This window comes from Pseudophryne corroboree, chromosome 6, assembly GCF_028390025.1.
Source record: "Pseudophryne corroboree isolate aPseCor3 chromosome 6, aPseCor3.hap2, whole genome shotgun sequence".
In the NCBI taxonomy this organism is placed as follows: domain Eukaryota; kingdom Metazoa; phylum Chordata; class Amphibia; order Anura; family Myobatrachidae; genus Pseudophryne; species Pseudophryne corroboree.
The window spans coordinates 835,004,987-835,026,097 of NC_086449.1; the positions used below are offsets into that span (position 1 = coordinate 835,004,987).

Genomic DNA, 21,111 nt, shown 5'->3' on the forward strand with positions numbered 1-21,111 from the left:
AGTGTCAGGAGAGTAGTACTGTGGGGAGGAGAGTTACAGTGTCAGGAGAGTAGTACTGTGGGGAGGAGAGTTAGTGTCAGGAGAGTAGTACTGTGGGGAGGAGAGTTAGTGTCAGGAGAGTAGTACTGTGGGGAGGAGAGTTAGTGTCAGGAGAGTAGTACTGTGGGGAGGAGAGTTAGTGTCAGGAGAGTAGTACTGTGGGGGAGGAGAGTTACAGTGTCAGGAGAGTAGTACTGTGGGGAGGAGAGTTACAGTGTCAGGAGAGTAGTACTGTGGGGAGGAGAGTTACAGTGTCAGGAGAGTAGTACTGTGGGGAGGAGAGTTAGTGTCAGGAGAGTAGTACTGTGGGGAGGAGAGTTACTGTGACGACACCCCCAGCTTTGTACCTATTCTGTGGGTGGATACCTGACCCCGATCTGCCTACACTGGTTGGGAAACCCGGCTGCATATCTGTAGGTGAGAATCAGCAGTTTCTGAGGATCTGTCACAGGAGCAGTTACTGTATGAGGGGGCAGCAGTGTGCACAGTGGTAGGTAGCACTCAGTATACAGACGCACATATATGGGCAGCTAGCTCAGAGGTGCCCAGGATTCATGGCTGCAGGTGAGAGAATCTGTCACCCATGAGGATTCCTCCCTGTAATACACCAGTAATGAGGAGCAGAGACCTAATCATTGTATGGGACCATATGCTATCAGAGGAGTGATACTCTCTTTAGTACATAGGCTGCACACAGTAAGATGGTGATAGGTCACAGCGTGTATGCCCGGAGAATGTGTGTGATGGATCTGCGGCAGTGCGGGTAATGGCAGGAAGAGCCGGGAGATCATTGTACCAACCAGAGAGCAGGGAGCAGCGTCTGACACAATCTACTTGTGACTCTTGACCAGATAGGTAAAGAGACCGTCCGGGTTGGTGAGGAGATTTGTGGCGGAATCACTCTCTATCAATATACCCTCGGATAAGACTAACACCAGGCCTGCGTCCAAGATGGAGGACACTCGGTGCTAGAGTGCAGAGAAGAGAGACACAAGAGACGGAGAGAAGGAAGGTCAGACGGGAGATAAGGATACAGCGAGAGAGACTGCAGGTATGAAAGAGAGAAAGAACAGCCTATGTTACAGTGTGACAAGTTATATATATCCACAGGTATACAGGCAATGGGGGAGACTTATCAAAGCTTGGAGAGAGATACAGTACCAACCAATCAGCTCCGGTGAGCCCGGGAGGGTACACGTTTCCACTAACAGTGCTTACATACAGTCATACATCCAACAAATAACTTAAAAAAACACGTGTCAACCTTTTGATCCCGGTGACCTAGTGCATGTTGCCCATATGGGGTCACCCTAATGACTGTCTATCTACACAGTGTAGATCTTCGGTACATCACCCCTGTTGTACAAGGGGTACACTTTATTTGGCGCTTACTGCCCGTCTAGCGCAGAGGTCACAGTAGTTTCCCATCTGCAAAGCAGAAATCAGCAAATACAATCTCATACATAAGGACAGCGTCCAGCTCTAATGGGGCCGCGCCTGTGCGGAGACTCCCCGATTAATCTCCGCGTAGAATGCAATACTCCTCACGCCCCCTATCAGCGCCCACGCCCCATACTTACTGCAATCGTTACAACGGTGCGATCTGCAAACGCCGTCATTACCACCTTCTGCAAAATATTTTCCTGCACAGAAGAGAAGTTAATATCAATAAGTATTACTGTATCAATGAGTATTATTGGATCAATGAGTATTATTGTATTAATGAGTATTAATGTATCAATGCATATTATTGGATTAATGCGTATTATTGTATCAATGAGTATTATTGGATTAATGAGTATTATTGTATCAATGAGTATTACTGTATTAATGAGTATTACTGTATTAATGAGTATTAATGCATCAATGCGTATTATTGTATCAATGAGTATTATTGGATTAATGAGTATTATTGTATCAATGCATATTATTGGATTACTGAGTATTGTTGTATCAAAGCGTATTATTGGATTAATGAGTATTATTGTATCAATGCATATTATTGGATTAATGAGTATTATTGTATCAATGCATATTATTGGATTAATGCGTATTATTGTATCATTATTATTTGAACAATTTACAATATTACATCTTTGGTGACTGTTTCTATATTTGATCTAAAATATCCCCAATTACCGGGAAGAACAGAACAGCCGCATGGAGAGGGAGCTTACCGTGGCCATATCGATGGAAGCCGTGGCTTCGTCCATTATCAGGATACTGCTCTTGCGGACAAACGCTCGGGCTAAGCAGAAGAGCTGCCTCTGACCTACGCTGAAGTTCTCACCGCCCTCCGTCACCATGGCGTCTGCGCAATGAGGGGATTGGATAAAGTTGCGTTATAAAATGTCACATTTATCAAGGAGATAAGAGTATTACTAGATGACATAATATCAGCACACAATGTGGGTGTATGTGTGTAATGACGCAATGTGGGTGTATTTGTGTAATGACACAATGTGGGTGTATGTGTGTAATGACGCAATGTGGGTGTATGTGTGTAATGACGCAATGTGGGTGTATGTGTGTAATGACACAATGTGGGTGTGTCTGTGTAATGACCCAATGTGGATGTATGTGTGTAATGACACAATGTGGATGTATGTGTGTAATGACACAATGTGGATGTATCTGTGTAATGATGGTGCTATGTTACAGGCAGACTGACAGGCACTATGTTACAGGCAGACAGACAGATGCTATGTTCCAGGCAGGCTGACAGGCGCTATGTTACAGGCAGGCTGACAGGCGTTATGTTACAGGCAGACAGACAGGCGCTGTGTTACAGGCAGAGAGACAGGCGCTGTGTTACAGGCAGAGAGACAGGCGCTGTGTTACAGGCAGACAGACAGATGCTATGATACAGGCGGACTGACAGGCGCTATGTTACAGGGAGACAGACAAGCGCTGTGTTACAGGCAGAGAGACAGGCGCTGTGTTACAGGCAGAGAGATGCTATGTTACAGACAGAAGACGCTGTGTTACAGGCAGACAGACAGATGCTATGATACAGGCAGACAGACAGATGCTATGATACAAGCGGACTGACAGGCGCTATGTTACAGGCAGACAGACAAGCGCTGTGTTACAGGCAGAGAGACAGGCGCTGTGTTACAGGCAGACTGACAGACCCTATGTTACAGGCAGACATACAGGCGCTATGTTACAGACAGACAGGCGCTATGTTACAGGCAGACAGACAGGCGCTATGTTACAGGCAGACAGACAGATGCTATGTTACAGGCAGACAGACAGGCGCTATGTTACAGACAGACAGACAGGCGCTATGTTACAGGCAGACAGACAGGCGCTATGTTACAGGCAGACAGACAGATGCTATGTTACAGGCAGATAGACAGCCGCTACGTTAAAGGTAGACAGACAGGCGCTACGTTATAGGCAGACAGACAGGCGCTACGTTACAGGCAGACAGACAGGCGCTATGTTACAGGCAGACAGACAGGCGCTATGTTACAGGCAGACAGACAGACACTATGTTACAGGCAGACAGACAGATGCTATGTTACAGGTAGACAGACAGGCGCTATGTTACAGGCAGACAGACAGGCGCTACGTTACAGGCAGACAGACAGGCGCTATGTTACAGGCAGACAGACAGGCGCTATGTTACAGGCAGACAGACAGGCGCTATGTTACAGGCAGACAGACAGATGCTATGTTACAGGCAGACAGACAGATGCTATGTTACAGGCAGACAGACAGGCGCTATGTTACAGGCAGACAGACAGACACTATGTTACAGGCAGACAGACAGATGCTATGTTACAGGTAGACAGACAGGCGCTATGTTACAGGCAGACAGACAGGCGCTACGTTACAGGCAGACAGACAGGCGCTATGTTACAGGCAGACAGACAGGCGCTATGTTACAGGCAGACAGACAGATGCTATGTTACAGGCAGACAGACAGATGCTATGTTACAGGCAGACAGGCAGGCGCTATGTTACAGGCAGTCAGACAGGCGCTATGTTACAGGCAGACAGGCGCTATGTTATAGACAGACAGACAGACACTATGTTACAGGCAGACAGACAGATGCTATGTTACAGGCAGACAGACAGGCGCTATGTTACAGACAGACAGATGCTATGTTACAGGCAGATAGACAGCCGCTACGTTAAAGGTAGACAGACAGGCGCTACGTTACAGGCAGAGAGACAGGCGCTACGTTACAGGCAGACAGAAGGGCGCTATGTTACAGGCAGACAGACAGGCGCTATGTTACAGACAGACAGATGCTATGTTACAGGCAGACAGACACTATGTTACAGGCAGACAGACAGATGCTATGTTACAGGCAGACAGACAGGCGCTACGTTACAGGCAGACAGACAGGCGCTACGTTACAGGCAGACAGACAGGCGCTATGTTACAGGCAGACAGACAGGCACTATGTTACAGGCAGACAGACAGGCGCTATGTTACAGGTAGACAGACAGGCGCTATGTTACAGGCAGACAGACAGGCGCTATGTTACAGGCAGACAGACAGATGCTATGTTACAGGCAGACAGACAGGCGCTATGTTACAGGCAGACAGACAGGCGCTATGTTACAAGCAGGCTGACAGGCGTTATGTTACAAGCAGAGAGACAGGCGCTACGTTACAGGCAGACAGACAGGCGCTACGTTACAGGCAGACAGACAGATGCTATGTTACAGGCAGACAGACAGGCGCTATGTTACAGGCAGTCAGACAGATGCTATGTTACAGGCAGACAGACAGATGCTATGTTACAGGCAGACAGACACTATGTTACAGGCAGACAGACAGATGCTATGTTACAGGCAGACAGACAGGCGCTACGTTACAGGCAGACAGACAGGCGCTACGTTACAGGCAGACAGACAGGCGCTATGTTACAGGCAGACAGACAGGCACTATGTTACAGGCAGACAGACAGGCGCTATGTTACAGGTAGACAGACAGGCGCTATGTTACAGGCAGACAGACAGGCGCTATGTTACAGGCAGACAGACAGATGCTATGTTACAGGCAGACAGACAGGCGCTATGTTACAGGCAGACAGACAGGCGCTATGTTACAAGCAGGCTGACAGGCGTTATGTTACAAGCAGAGAGACAGGCGCTACGTTACAGGCAGACAGACAGGCGCTACGTTACAGGCAGACAGACAGATGCTATGTTACAGGCAGACAGACAGGCGCTATGTTACAGGCAGTCAGACAGATGCTATGTTACAGGCAGACAGACAGATGCTATGTTACAGGCAGACAGACAGGCGCTATGTTACAGGCAGACAGATAAACGCTATGCTTCAGGCAGACAGGCGCTATGTTATAGGCAGACAGACAGACAGACACTATGTTACAGGCAGACAGACAGATGCTATGTTACAGGCAGACAGACAGGCGCTATGTTACAGACAGACAGATGCTATGTTACAGGCAGATAGACAGCCGCTACGTTAAAGGTAGACAGACAGGCGCTACGTTACAGGCAGAGAGACAGGCGCTACGTTACAGGCAGACAGAAGGGCGCTATGTTACAGGCAGACAGACAGGCGCTATGTTACAGGCAGACAGACAGATGCTATGTTACAGGTAGACAGACAGGCGCTACGTTACAGGCAGACAGACAGGCGCTACGTTACAGGCAGACAGACAGGCGCTATGTTACAGGCAGACAGACAGGCGCTATGTTACAGGCAGACAGACAGGCGCTATGTTACAGGCAGACAGACAGATGCTATGTTACAGGCAGACAGACAGGCGCTATGTTACAGGCAGACAGACAGGCGCTATGTTACAGGCAGACAGACAGGCGCTATGTTACAAGCAGGCTGACAGGCGTTATGTTACAAGCAGGCTGACAGGCGCTACGTTACAGGCAGACAGACACGCGCTACGTTACAGGCAGACAGACAGATGCTATGTTACAGGCAGACAGACAGGCGCTATGTTACAGGCAGACAGACAGATGCTATGTTACAGGCAGACAGACAGATGCTATGTTACAGGCAGACAGACAGGCGCTATGTTACAGGCAGACAGATAAACGCTATGCTTCAGGCAGACAGACAGACAGAAGATATGGTACAGAGAGACAGACAGAAACTATGGTGCAGAGAGACAGAAGCTATGGTGCAGAGAGACAGACAGAAGCTATGGTGAAGAGAGACAGACAGAAGCTATGGTGCAGAGAGGCAGACAGACGCTTTGGTGAAGAGAGACAGACCAGGGACGTGCAGTCAGGGAAGGCAGGGGAGGCAGTGCCTCCCCTGTCATTACTGATTAAAATAATATAAAGAAGATACTTATGACACATATTCTGTGTCATAAGTATTTGCTTTATATTATCCTAATCGTCCCAGTCCATTGTAAAGTGTTTGGGAGGCACCGATCATGGTGCCTCCCTGTCAGATAGGGAAAGATATGGGAGCGGGGGGCGGGTGCGGGCGGGGCTTAGCAATGGGCATTAAAAGCCCATTGAAAATACATGGGAAAGCGGCACCATTAGTGGTGCCGCTTTCACACAGGGATGTGCTTTCAACCTATGAAAGCACGTCCCCTGTCAGTCAGGCCACAGTGATTGGCCAGCGGATCCGTCACTGGATCCGCTGTCAATCACTGTTGTGGGTGCGGCGGAGGTGCGGGCGTCGGCGCGGGCGGCGGCGGTGCGGGCGGCAGTGCAGAGTTTGAGCAGCGGAGCGGTAACCCATTTCAAAAATGGCGCCTCAGCGTAATTTTTTAAATTAAAGATGGCCGCCGCGAGCCAATCACGGCTCGCCGCGTCATCGCTCCGCCCCCTCTGGCTGACTTATATAAGTCAGTGCGAGGGAGCGGCTGTCAGTCCGACGGCGGAGGAGGAGCGGAGAAGAGCTCCTGAAGGTTGAAGACGCCGGAAGTCCTGTATGGGCGGCGGCTATGCAAAAGAGCTTAGCAGCCGCCGCCCACCAGGTGAAGACGCTGGAAGCCCTGGGGAAGGCGGCGGCCATGCAAAAGAGCTTTAAGGCCCCCTGCCTCCCAGGTGAAGACTTCAGAGAAAGACGCTGGAAGCCATGGGGAGGTGGCGCCCCCCCAGGTGAAGACCCTGTGCAATAAAACTTATTTTTTAAGACTGTGTGGTGTTTTTATTTTAATATTTTCTTTACAGGTGCCAGCAGGCCATTTATGTCCGGGCATGCTGGCACTTGTGGTTCTCCAAGTGCCAGCATGCTGGGGCAGGCTTGCTGGGACCTGTAGGCCACCTGTAAAGAACAATATTACTATTCTTTACAGGCGGACTACAGGTGCCAGCGGGCCCATTATGTCCAGGCATGCTGGCACTTGTGGTTCTCCAAGTGCCAGCATGCTGGGGCAGGCTTGCTGGGATCTGTAGGCCACCTGTAAAGAACAATTTTTAACAATGAACCCCGCACCCACCGCCACCAGGGGTGGGGGGCATAGCACTGGGCTATCAGCCCAGTGCTGGTTATTGCTCGGGAGGGGGACCCCATGTTTTTTTTTGGGGGGGTCCCCACTTCCGAGGAATTCCAGCCCTGGGCTCACTAGCTTGGGGGGGTAGATTAATGCTATGGCAGGGGGACCCCATACCGAGTGTCTCCCCTGCTATGGCATTACCCCCCCCCCCCCCTGCCTGGTGCTGGTTTTATGAATAAAGGGGGGGGGGAGGGGACAGACAGATGCTATGGTGCAGAGAGACAGACAGATGCTATGGTGCAGAGAGACAGACAGATGCTATGCTGCAGAGAGACAGACAGACGCTATGGTGCAGAGAGACAGACAGACGCTATGGTGCAGAGAGACAGACAGACACTATGGTGCAGAGAGACGCTATACTGCAGAGAAACTGATACACACTATGGTACAGACAGACAGACGCTATGTTACAGGCAGACTGAGACCCAGACAATGTACTATAAAACACTCTAATCCAGGTGTCACAGACAAGTCATTAAACGCTCAGCAGAGACTTTGGGGGTCATTCCGAGTTGTTCGCTCGTTATTTTTTTCTCGCAACGGAGCGATTAGTCGCTAATGCGCATGCGCAATGTCCGCAGTGCGACTGCGCCAAGTAAATTTGCTATGCAGTTAGGAATTTTACTCACGGCATTACGAGGTTTTTTCTTCGTTCTGGTGATCGGAGTGTGATTGACAGGAAGTGGGTGTTTCTGGGCGGAAACTGGCCGTTTTATGGGTGTGTGTGAAAAAACGCTGCCGTTTCTGGGAAAAACGCGGGAGTGGCTGGAGAAACGGAGGAGTGTCTGGGCGAACGCTGGGTGTGTTTGTGACGTCAAACCAGGAACGACAAGCACTGAACTGATCGCAGTGGCAGAGTAAGTCTGAAGCTACTCAGAAACTGCTAAGAAGTGTCTATTCGCAATTCTGCTAATCTTTCGTTCGCAATTTTGATAAGCTAAGATTCACTCCCAGTAGGCGGCGGCTTAGAGTGTGCAAAGCTGCTAAAAGCAGCTAGCGAGCGAACAACTCGGAATGACCCCCTTTGTCTGATGTTCCTCACATAAGACCTTCTATCTGCAGCTACATTTCTTAAATGGAAAAGTCAGTGGAGCTGCCCCCCACCCCCTCCTCCCTGACACATACTGAGCCCCCCGACCCCTCCTCCCTGACACATACTGAGCCCCACCCCCTCCTCCCTGACACATACTGAGCCCCCCGACCCCTCCTCCCTGACACATACTGAGCCCCACCCCCTCCTCCCTGACACATACTGAGCCCCCCGACCCCTCCTCCCTGACACATACTGAGCCCCACCCCCTCCTCCCTGACACATACTGAGCCCCCCGACCCCTCCTCCCTGACACATACTGAGCCCCCCGACCCCTCCTCCCTGACACATACTGATCCCCACCCCCTCCTCCCTGACACATACTGAGCCCCCCACCAACTCCTCCCTGACACATACTGATCCCCACCACCTCCTCCCTGACACATACTGATCCCCACCCCCTCCTCCCTGACACATACTGATCCCCACCCCCTCCTCCCTGACACATAGTGAGCCCCCCGACCCCTCCTCCCTGACACATACTGAGCCCCCCGACCCCTCCTCCCTGACACATACTGATCCCCACCCCCTCCTCCCTGACACATACTGAGCCCCCCGACCCCTCCTCCCTGACACATACTGATCCCCACCTCCTCCTCCCTGACACATACTGATCCCCACCCCCTCCTCCCTGACACATACTGATCCCCACCTCCTCCTCCCTGACACATACTGATCCCCACCCCCTCCTCCCTGACACATACTGATCCCCACCCCCTCCTTCCTGACACATACTGATCCCCACCCCCTCCTCCCTGACACATACTGAGCCCCCCGACCCCTCCTCCCTGACACATACTGATCCCCACCCCCTCCTCCCTGACACATACTGATCCCCACCCCCTCCTCCCTGACACATACTGATCCCCACCCCCTCCTCCCTGACACATACTGAGCCCCCCGACCCCTCCTCCCTGACACATACTGATCCCCACCCCTCCTCCCTGACACATACTGAGCCCCACCCCCTCCTCCCTGACACATACTGAGCCCCACCCCCTCCTCCCTGACACATATTGAGCCCCCCGACCCCTCCTCCCTGACACATACTGAGCCCCCCGACCCCTCCTCCCTGACACATACTGATCCCCACCCCCTCCTCCCTGACACATACTGAGCCCCAGCCCCCTCCTCCCTGACACATACTGAGCCCCACCCCCTCCTCCCTGACACATACTGATCCCCACCCCCTCCTCCCTGACACATACTGAGACCCCCACCCCTCCTCCCTGACACATACTGAGCCCCACCCCCTCCTCCCTGACACATACTGAGCCCCCCACCCCCTCCTCCCTGACACATACTGAGCCCCATCCCCTCCTCCCTGACACATACTGAGCCCCACCCTCTCCTCCCTGGCACATACTGATCTCCACCCCTCCTCCCTGACACATACTGAGCCCCACCCCCTCCTCCCTGACACATAATGAGCCCCCCGACCCCTCCTCCCTGACACATACTGATCCCCACCCCCTCCTCCCTGACACATACTGAGCCCCACCCCCTCCTCCCTGACACATACTGATCCCCACCCCCTCCTCCCTGACACATACTGAGCCCCACCCCCTCCTCCCTGACACATACTGAGCCCCCCACCCCCTCCTCCCTGACACATACTGATCCCCACCCCCTCCTCCCTGACACATACTGAGCCCCACCCCCTCCTCCCTGACACATACTGAGCCCCACCCTCTCCTCCCTGGCACATACTGATCTCCACCCCCTCCTCCCTGACACATACTGAGCCCCACCCCCTCCTCCCTGACACATAATGAGCGCCCCGACCCCTCCTCCCTGACACATACTGAGCTCCCCGACCCCTCCTCCCTGACACATACTGATCCCCACCCCCTCCTCCCTGACACATACTGAGCCCCACCCCCTCCTCCCTGACACATACTAAGCCCCCGGACCGCTCCTCCCTGACACATACTGAGCCCCACCCCCTCCTCCCTGACACATACTGATCCCCGCCCCCTCCTCCCTGACACATACTGATCCCCACCCCCTCCTCCCTGACACATACTGAGCCCCCCGACCCCTCCTCCCTGACACATACTGATCCCCACCACCTCCTCCCTGACACATACTGAGCCCCACCCCCTCCTCCCTGACACATACTGAGCCCCACCCCCTCCTCCCTGACACATACTGAGCCCCACCCCCTCCTCCCTGACACATACTGAGCCCCCCGACCCCTCCTCCCTGACACATACTGAGCCCCCCGACCCCTCCTCCCTGACACATACTGATCCCCACCACCTCCTCCCTGACACATACTGAGCCCCACCCCCTCCTCCCTGACACATACTGAGCCCCACCCCCTCCTCCCTGACACATACTGAGCCCCCCGACCCCTCCTCCCTGACACATACTGATCCCCACCCCCTCCTCCCTGACACATACTGAGCCCAAGCCCCCTCCTCCCTGACACATACTGAGCCCCACCCCCTCCTCCCTGACACATACTGATCCCCACCCCCTCCTCCCTGACACATACTGAGACCCCCACCCCTCCTCCCTGACACATACTGAGCCCCACCCCCTCCTCCCTGACACATACTGAGCCCCCCACCCCCTCCTCCCTGACACATACTGAGCCCCCCACCCCCTCCTCCCTGACACATACTGAGCCCCATCCCCTCCTCCCTGACACATACTGAGCCCCACCCTCTCCTCCCTGGCACATACTGATCTCCACCCCTCCTCCCTGACACATACTGAGCCCCACCCCCTCCTCCCTGACACATAATGAGCCCCCCGACCCCTCCTCCCTGACACATACTGATCCCCACCCCCTCCTCCCTGACACATACTGAGCCCCACCCCCTCCTCCCTGACACATACTGATCCCCACCCCCTCCTCCCTGACACATACTGAGCCCCACCCCCTCCTCCCTGACACATACTGAGCCCCCCACCCCCTCCTCCCTGACACATACTGAGCCCCACCCCCTCCTCCCTGACACATACTGAGCCCCACCCTCTCCTCCCTGGCACATACTGATCTCCACCCCCTCCTCCCTGACACATACTGAGCCCCACCCCCTCCTCCCTGACACATAATGAGCGCCCCGACCCCTCCTCCCTGACACATACTGAGCTCCCCGACCCCTCCTCCCTGACACATACTGATCCCCACCCCCTCCTCCCTGACACATACTGAGCCCCACCCCCTCCTCCCTGACACATACTAAGCCCCCGGACCGCTCCTCCCTGACACATACTGAGCCCCACCCCCTCCTCCCTGACACATACTGATCCCCGCCCCCTCCTCCCTGACACATACTGATCCCCACCCCCTCCTCCCTGACACATACTGAGCCCCCCGACCCCTCCTCCCTGACACATACTGATCCCCACCACCTCCTCCCTGACACATACTGAGCCCCACCCCCTCCTCCCTGACACATACTGAGCCCCACCCCCTCCTCCCTGACACATACTGAGCCCCCCGACCCCTCCTCCCTGACACATACTGAGCCCCCCGACCCCTCCTCCCTGACACATACTGATCCCCACCCCTCCTCCCTGACACATACTGATCCCCACCCCCTCCTCCCTGACACATACTGAGCCCCATCCCCTCCTCCCTGACACATACTGAGCCCCCCGACCCCTCCTCCCTGACACATACTGATCCCCACCCCCTCCTCCCTGACACATACTGATCCCCCGACCCCTCCTCCCTGACACATACTGAGCCCCCCACCCCCTCCTCCCTGACACATACTGAGCCCCAGCCCCCTCCTCCCTGACACATACTGAGCCCCCCGACCCCTCCTCCCTGACACATACTGAGCCCCCCGACCCCTCCTCCCTGACACATACTGAGCCCCCCGCCCCCTCCTCCCTGACACATACTGAGCCCCACCCCCTCCTCCCTGACACATACTGAGCCCCCCGACCCCTCCTCCCTGACACATACTGAGCCACCCACCCCCTCCTCCCTGACACATACTGAGCCCCCCGACCCCTCCTCCCTGACACATACTGATCCCCACCCCTCCTCCCTGACACATACTGAGCCCCACCCCCTCCTCCCTGACACATACTGATCCCCGCCCCCCTCCTCCCTGACACATACTGAGCCCCCCGACCCCTCCTCCCTGACACATACTGATCCCCACCCCTTCCTCCCTGACACATACTGATCCCCACCCCCTCCTCCCTGACACATACTGAGCCCCCCGACCCCTCCTCCCTGACACATACTGATCACCACCACCTCCTCCCTGACACATACTGATCCCCACCCTTTCCTCCCTGACACATACTGAGCCCCACCCCCTCCTCCCTGACGCATACTGAGCCCCCCGACCCCTCCTCCCTGACACATACTGATCCCCACCCCCTCCTCCCTGACACATACTGATCCCCACCCCCTCCTCCCTGACACATACTGAGCCCCCCGACCCCTCCTCCCTGACACATACTGATCCCAACCCCCTCCTCCCTGACACATACCGATCCCCACCCCCTCCTCCCTGACACATACTGAGCCCCCCGACCCCTCCTCCCTGACACATACTGATCCCCACCCCTCCTCCCTGACACATACTGAGCCCCACCCCCTCCTCCCTGACACATACTGATCCCCGCCCCCTCCTCCCTGACACATACTGAGCTCCCCGACCCCTCCTCCCTGACACATACTGAGCCCCACCCCCTCCTCCCTGACACATACTAAGCCCCCCACCAACTCCTCCCTGACACATACTGAGCCCCACCCCGTCATCCCTGACACATACTGATCCCCGCCCCCTCCTCCCTGACACATACTGAGCCCCCCGACCCCTCCTCCCTGACACATACTGAGCCCCACCCCCTCCTCCCTGACACATACTGAGCCCCCCGCCCCCTCCTCCCTGACACATACTGAGCCCCCCCCTCCCTGACACATACTGATCCCCCCCCCCCCTCCCTGATACATACTGAGCCCCCCCCTCCTCCCTGATACGTACCAAGCCCTCCTGGCAGAGACTTCACCAGGTTCTTAAGCTGAGCGATATCCAGGGCTTCCCAGAGCCGGTCATCTGTGCACTTACATTCTGGATCCAGGTTCAGCCTGTATATGAGAGACAGGTGTTACTGTGGTGTCAGTCTGTATATGAGAGACAGGTGTTACTGTGGTGTCAGCCTGTACATGAGAGACAGGTGTTACTGTGCTGTCAGCCTGTACATGAGAGACAGGTGTTACTGTGGTGTCAGCCTGTACATGAGAGACAGGCGTTACTGTGGTGTCAGCCTGTACATGAGAGACAGGTGTTACTGTGGCGTCAGCCTGTACATGAGAGACAGGTGTTACTGTGGCGTCAGCCTGTACATGAGAGACAGGTGTTACTGTGGCGTCAGCCTGTACATGAGAGACAGGTGTTACTGTGGCGTCAGCCTGTATATGAGAGACAGGTGTTACTGTGGCGTCAGCCTGTACATGAGAGACAGGTGTTACTGTGGTGTCAGCCTGTACATGAGAGACAGGTGTTACTGTGGTGTCAGCCTGTACATGAGAGACAGGTGTTACTGTGGTGTCAGCCTGTACATGAGAGACAGGTGTTACTGTGGTGTCAGCCTGTATATGAGAGACAGGTGTTACTGTGGTGTCAGCCTGTACATGAGAGACAGGCGTTACTGTGGTGTCAGCCCGTACATGAGAGACAGGTGTTACTGTGGTGTCAGCCCGTATATGAGAGACAGGTGTTACTGTGGTGTCAGCCTGTATATGAGAGACAGGTGTTACTGTGGTGTCAGCCTGTACATGAGAGACAGGTGTTACTGTGGTGTCAGCCTGTATATGAGAGACAGGTGTTACTGTGGTGTCAGCCTGTATATGAGAGACAGGTGTTACTGTGGTGTCAGCCTGTATATGAGAGACAGGTGTTACTGTGGTGTCAGCCTGTACATGAGAGACAGGCGTTACTGTGGTGTCAGCCTGTACATGAGAGACAGGTGTTACTGTGGCGTCAGCCTGTACATGAGAGACAGGTGGTACTGTGGTGTCAGCCTGTACATGAGAGACAGGTGTTACTGTGGCGTCAGCCTGTACATGAGAGACAGGTGTTACTGTGGCGTCAGCCTGTATATGAGAGACAGGTGTTACTGTGGTGTCAGTCTGTATATGAGAGACAGGTGTTACTGTGGTGTCAGTCTGTATATGAGAGACAGGTGTTACTGTGGTGTCAGCCTGTACATGAGAGACAGGTGTTACTGTGGTGTCAGCCTGTACATGAGAGACAGGTGTTACTGTGGTGTCAGCCTGTACATGAGAGACAGGTGTTACTGTGGTGTCAGCCTGTACATGAGAGACAGGTGTTACTGTGGTGTCAGCCCGTACATGAGAGACAGGTGTTACTGTGGTGTCAGCCCGTACATGAGAGACAGGTGTTACTGTGGTGTCAGCCCGTACATGAGAGACAGGTGTTACTGTGGTGTCAGCCTGTACATGAGAGACAGGTGTTACTGTGGTGTCAGCCTGTACATGAGAGACAGGTGATACTGTGGAGTCAGCCTGTATATGAGAGACAGGTGTTACTGTGGTGTCAGCCTGTACATGAGAGACAGGTGTTACTGTGGTGTCAGCCTGTACATGAGACACAGGTGTTACTGTGGCGTCAGCCTGTATATGAGACACAGGTGTTACTGTGGTGTCAGCCTGTACATGAGAGACAGGTGTTACTGTGGTGTCAGCCTGTACATGAGAGACAGGTGTTACTGTGGTGTCAGCCTGTACATGAGAGACAGGTGTTACTGTGGTGTCAGCCTGTACATGAGAGACAGGTGTTACTGTGGTGTCAGCCTGTACATGAGAGACAGGTGTTACTGTGGTGTCAGCCTGTATATGAGAGACAGGTATGAGAGACAGGTGTTACTGTGGTGTCAGCCTGTATATGAGAGACAGGTGTTACTGTGGTGTCAGCCTGTACATGAGAGACAGGCGTTACTGTGGTGTCAGCCTGTACATGAGAGACAGGCGTTACTGTGGTGTCAGCCTGTACATGAGAGACAGGTGTTACTGTGGCGTCAGCCTGTACATGAGAGACAGGTGTTACTGTGGCGTCAGCCTGTACATGAGAGACAGGTGTTACTGTGGCGTCAGCCTGTATATGAGAGACAGGTGTTACTGTGGCGTCAGCCTGTACATGAGAGACAGGTGTTACTGTGGTGTCAGCCTGTACATGAGAGACAGGTGTTACTGTGGTGTCAGCCTGTACATGAGAGACAGGTGTTACTGTGGTGTCAGCCTGTACATGAGAGACAGGTGTTACTGTGGTGTCAGCCTGTATATGAGAGACAGGTGTTACTGTGGTGTCAGCCTGTACATGAGAGACAGGCGTTACTGTGGTGTCAGCCCGTACATGAGAGACAGGTGTTACTGTGGTGTCAGCCCGTATATGAGAGACAGGTGTTACTGTGGTGTCAGCCTGTATATGAGAGACAGGTGTTACTGTGGTGTCAGCCTGTACATGAGAGACAGGTGTTACTGTGGTGTCAGCCTGTATATGAGAGACAGGTGTTACTGTGGTGTCAGCCTGTACATGAGAGACAGGTGTTACTGTGGTGTCAGCCTGTACATGAGAGACAGGCGTTACTGTGGTGTCAGCCTGTACATGAGAGACAGGTGTTACTGTGGCGTCAGCCTGTACATGAGAGACAGGTGTTACTGTGGCGTCAGCCTGTACATGAGAGACAGGTGTTACTGTGGCGTCAGCCTGTACATGAGAGACAGGTGTTACTGTGGCGTCAGCCTGTATATGAGAGACAGGTGTTACTGTGGCGTCAGCCTGTACATGAGAGACAGGTGTTACTGTGGTGTCAGCCTGTATATGAGAGACAGGTGTTACTGTGGCGTCAGCCTGTATATGAGAGACAGGTGTTACTGTGGTGTCAGCCTGTATATGAGAGACAGGTGTTACTGTGGCGTCAGCCTGTACATGAGAGACAGGTGTTACTGTGGCGTCAGCCTGTACATGAGAGACAGGTGTTACTGTGGCGTCAGCCTGTACATGAGAGACAGGTGTTACTGTGGCGTCAGCCTGTATATGAGAGACAGGTGTTACTGTGGTGTCAGCCTGTATATGAGAGACAGGTGTTACTGTGGTGTCAGCCTGTACATGAGAGACAGGCGTTACTGTGGTGTCAGCCTGTACATGAGAGACAGGCGTTACTGTGGTGTCAGCCTGTACATGAGAGACAGGTGTTACTGTGGCGTCAGCCTGTATATGAGAGACAGGTGTTACTGTGGCGTCAGCCTGTATATGAGAGACAGGTGTTACTGTGGTGTCAGCCTGTACATGAGAGACAGGCGTTACTGTGGTGTCAGCCTGTACATGAGAGACAGGCGTTACTGTGGTGTCAGCCTGTACATGAGAGACAGGTGTTAATGTGGCGTCAGCCTGTATATGAGAGACAGGTGTTACTGTGGCGTCAGCCTGTATATGAGAGACAGGTGTTACTGTGGTGTCAGCCTGTACATGAGAGACAGGTGTTACTGTGGCGTCAGCCTGTACATGAGAGACAGGTGTTAATGTGGCGTCAGCCTGTATATGAGAGACAGATGTTACTGTGGCGTCAGCCTGTATATGAGAGACAGGTGTTACTGTGGTGTCAGCCTGTACATGAGAGACAGGTGTTACTGTGATGTCAGCCTGTACATGAGAGACAGGTGTTACTGTGGTGGCAGCCTGTATATGAGAGACAGGTGTTACTGTGGTGTCAGCCTGTACATGAGAGACAGGTGTAACTGTGGTGTCAGCCTGTACATGAGAGACAGGTGTTAATGTGGTGTCAGCCTGTATATGAGAGACAGGTGTTACTGTGGTGTCAGCCTGTATATGAGAGACAGGTGTTACTGTGGCGTCAGCCTGTACATGAGACACAGGTGTTACTGTGGCGTCAGCCTGTACATGGGAGACAGGTGTTACTGTGGTGTCAGCCTGTACATGAGAGGCAGGTGTTACTGTGGTGTCAGCCTGTATATGAGAGACAGGTGTTACTGTGGCGTCAGCCTGTACATGAGACACAGGTGTTACTGTGGCGTCAGCCTGTACATGGGAGACAGGTGTTACTGTAGTGTCAGCCTGTATATGAGAGACAGGTGTTACTGTGGCGTCAGCCTGTACATGAGAGACAGGTGTTACTGTGGTGTCAGCCTGTATATGAGAGACAGGTGTTACTGTGGCGTCAGCCTGTACATGAGACACAGGTGTTACTGTGGCGTCAGCCTGTACATGGGAGACAGGTGTTACTGTAGTGTCAGCCTGTATATGAGAGACAGGTGTTACTGTGGCGTCAGCCTGTACATGAGAGACAGGTGTTACTGTGGTGTCAGCCTGTACATGAGAGACAGGTGTTACTGTGGTGTCAGCCTGTACATGAGAGACAGTTGTTACTGTGGTGTCAGCCCGTACATGAGAGACAGGTGTTACTGTGGTGTCAGCCTGTATATGAGAGACAGGTGTTACTGTGGTGTCAGCCTGTACATGAGAGACAGGTGTTACTGTGGTGTCAGCCTGTACATGAGAGACAGGTGTTACTGTGGTGTCAGCCTGTACATGAGAGACAGGTGTTACTGTGGTGTCAGCCTGTTCATGAGAGACAGGTGATACTGTGGTGTCAGCCTGTATATGAGAGACAGGTGTTACTGTGGTGTCAGCCTGTACATGAGAGACAGGTGTTACTGTGGTGTCAGCCTGTACATGAGACACAGGTGTTACTGTGGCGTCAGCCTGTATATGAGAGACAGGTGTTACTGTGGCGTCAGCCTGTATATGAGAGACAGGTGTTACTGTGGTGTCAGCCTGTACATGAGAGACAGGTGTTACTGTGGTGTCAGCCTGTACATGAGAGACAGGTGTTACTGTGGTGTCAGCCTGTACATGAGACACAGGTGTTACTGTGGCGTCAGCCTGTATATGAGAGACAGGTGTTACTGTGGTGACAGCCTGTACATGAGAGACAGGTGTTACTGTGGTGTCAGCCTGTTCATGAGAGACAGGTGATACTGTGGTGTCAGCCTGTATATGAGAGACAGGTGTTACTGTGGTGTCAGCCTGTACATGAGAGACAGGTGTTACTGTGGTGTCAGCCTGTACATGAGACACAGGTGTTACTGTGGCGTCAGCCTGTATATGAGAGACAGGTGTTACTGTGGTGTCAGCCTGTATATGAGAGACAGGTGTTACTGTGGTGTCAGCCTGTACATGAGAGACAGGCGTTACTGTGGTGTCAGCCTGTACATGAGAGACAGGCGTTACTGTGGTGTCAGCCTGTACATGAGAGACAGGTGTTACTGTGGCGTCAGCCTGTACATGAGAGACAGGTGTTACTGTGGCGTCAGCCTGTACATGAGAGACAGGTGTTACTGTGGCGTCAGCCTGTATATGAGAGACAGGTGTTACTGTGGCGTCAGCCTGTACATGAGAGACAGGTGTTACTGTGGTGTCAGCCTGTACATGAGAGACAGGTGTTACTGTGGTGTCAGCCTGTACATGAGACACAGGTGTTACTGTGGCGTCAGCCTGTTTATGAGAGACAGGTGTTACTGTGGTGTCAGCCTGTACATGAGAGACAGGTGTTACTGTGGTGTCAGCCTGTACATGAGAGACAGGTGTTACTGTGGTGTCAGCCCGTACATGAGAGACAGGTGTTACTGTGGTGTCAGCCTGTATATGAGAGACAGGTGTTACTGTGGTGTCAGCCTGTATATGAGAGACAGGCGTTACTGTGGTGTCAGCCTGTACATGAGAGACAGGTGTTACTGTGGTGTCAGCCTGTATATGAGAGACAGGTGTTACTGTGGTGTCAGCCTGTACATGAGAGACAGGCGTTACTGTGGTGTCAGCCTGTATATGAGAGACAGGTGTTACTGTGGTGTCAGCCTGTACATGAGAGACAGGTGTTACTGTGGTGTCAGCCTGTACATGAGAGACAGGTGTTACTGTGGTGACAGCCTGTACATGAGAGACAGGTGTTACTGTGGTGTCAGCCTGTACATGAGAGACAGGTGTTACTGTGGTGTCAGCCCGTACATGAGAGACAGGTGTTACTGTGGTGTCAGCCTGTACATGAGAGACAGGTGTTACTGTGGTGTCAGCCTGTACATGAGAGACAGGTGTTACTGTGGTGTCAGCCTGTACATGAGAGACAGGTGATACTGTGGTGTCAGCCTGTATATGAGAGACAGGTGTTACTGTGGTGTCAGCCTGTACATGAGAGACAGGTGTTACTGTGGTGTCAGCCTGTACATGAGACACAGGTGTTACTGTGGCGTCAGCCTGTATATGAGAGACAGGTGTTACTGTGGTGTCAGCCTGTACATGAGAGACAGGTGTTACTGTGGTGTCAGCCTGTACATGGGAGACAGGTGTTACTGTGGTGTCAGCCTGTACATGAGAGGCAGGTGTTACTGTGGTGTCAGCCTGTATATGAGAGACAGGTGTTACTGTGGTGTCAGCCTGTATATGAGAGACAGGTGTTACTGTGGTGTCAGCCTGTACATGAGAGACAGGTGTTACTGTGGTGTCAGCCTGTACATGAGAGACAGGTGTTACTGTGGTGTCAGCCCGTACATGAGAGACAGGTGTTACTGTGGTGTCAGCCTGTACATGAGAGACAGGTGTTACTGTGGTGTCAGCCTGTACATGAGAGACAGGTGTTACTGTGGTGTCAGCCTGTACATGAGAGACAGGTGATACTGTGGTGTCAGCCTGTATATGAGAGACAGGTGTTACTGTGGTGTCAGCCTGTACTTGAGAGACAGGTGTTACTGTGGTGTCAGCCTGTACATGAGACACAGGTGTTACTGTGGCGTCAGCCTGTTTATGAGAGACAGGTGTTACTGTGGTGTCAGCCTGTACATGAGAGACAGGTGTTACTGTGGTGTCAGCCTGTACATGAGAGACAGGTGTTACTGTGGTGTCAGCCCGTACATGAGAGACAGGTGTTACTGTGGTGTCAGCCTGTATATGAGAGACAGGTGTTACTGTGGTGTCAGCCTGTATATGAGAGACAGGCGTTACTGTGGTGTCAGCCTGTACATGAGAGACAGGCGTTACTGTGGTGTCAGCCTGTACATGAGAGACAGGCGTTACTGTGGTGTCAGCCTGTACATGAGAGACAGGTGTTACTGTGGCGTCAGCCTGTACATGAGAGACAGGTGTTACTGTGGCGTCAGCCTGTACATGAGAGACAGGTGTTACTGTGGCGTCAGCCTGTATATGAGAGACAGGTGTTACTGTGGCGTCAGCCTGTACATGAGAGACAGGTGTTACTGTGGTGTCAGCCTGTACATGAGAGACAGGTGTTACTGTGGTGTCAGCCTGTACATGAGAGACAGGTGTTACTGTGGTGTCAGCCTGTACATGAGAGACAGGTGTTACTGTGGTGTCAGCCTGTATATGAGAGACAGGTGTTACTGTGGTGTCAGCCTGTACATGAGAGACAGGCGTTACTGTGGTGTCAGCCCGTACATGAGAGACAGGTGTTACTGTGGTGTCAGCCTGTATATGAGAGACAGGT

General features: G+C 53.1%; 1 protein-coding gene across 1 annotated transcript in view; it reads right to left on the reverse strand.

The window, feature by feature from the left end:
- Positions 1-820: 820 nt before the first annotated feature.
- LOC134934719 (ATP-binding cassette sub-family C member 9-like) overlaps positions 821-21,111 on the reverse strand; it is a 67,375-nt gene continuing 47,084 nt past the window's right edge. Inside the window, exons 22-25 of the mRNA XM_063930087.1 lie at positions 13,560-13,663; positions 2,217-2,350; positions 1,620-1,682; positions 821-1,007 (exon numbers count right to left, since the gene is read on the reverse strand). Of these exons, the coding sequence (XP_063786157.1) occupies positions 870-1,007; positions 1,620-1,682; positions 2,217-2,350; positions 13,560-13,663 (439 nt within the window). The 3' untranslated portion in view covers positions 821-869. The remainder of the gene's footprint in view (positions 1,008-1,619; positions 1,683-2,216; positions 2,351-13,559; positions 13,664-21,111) is intronic.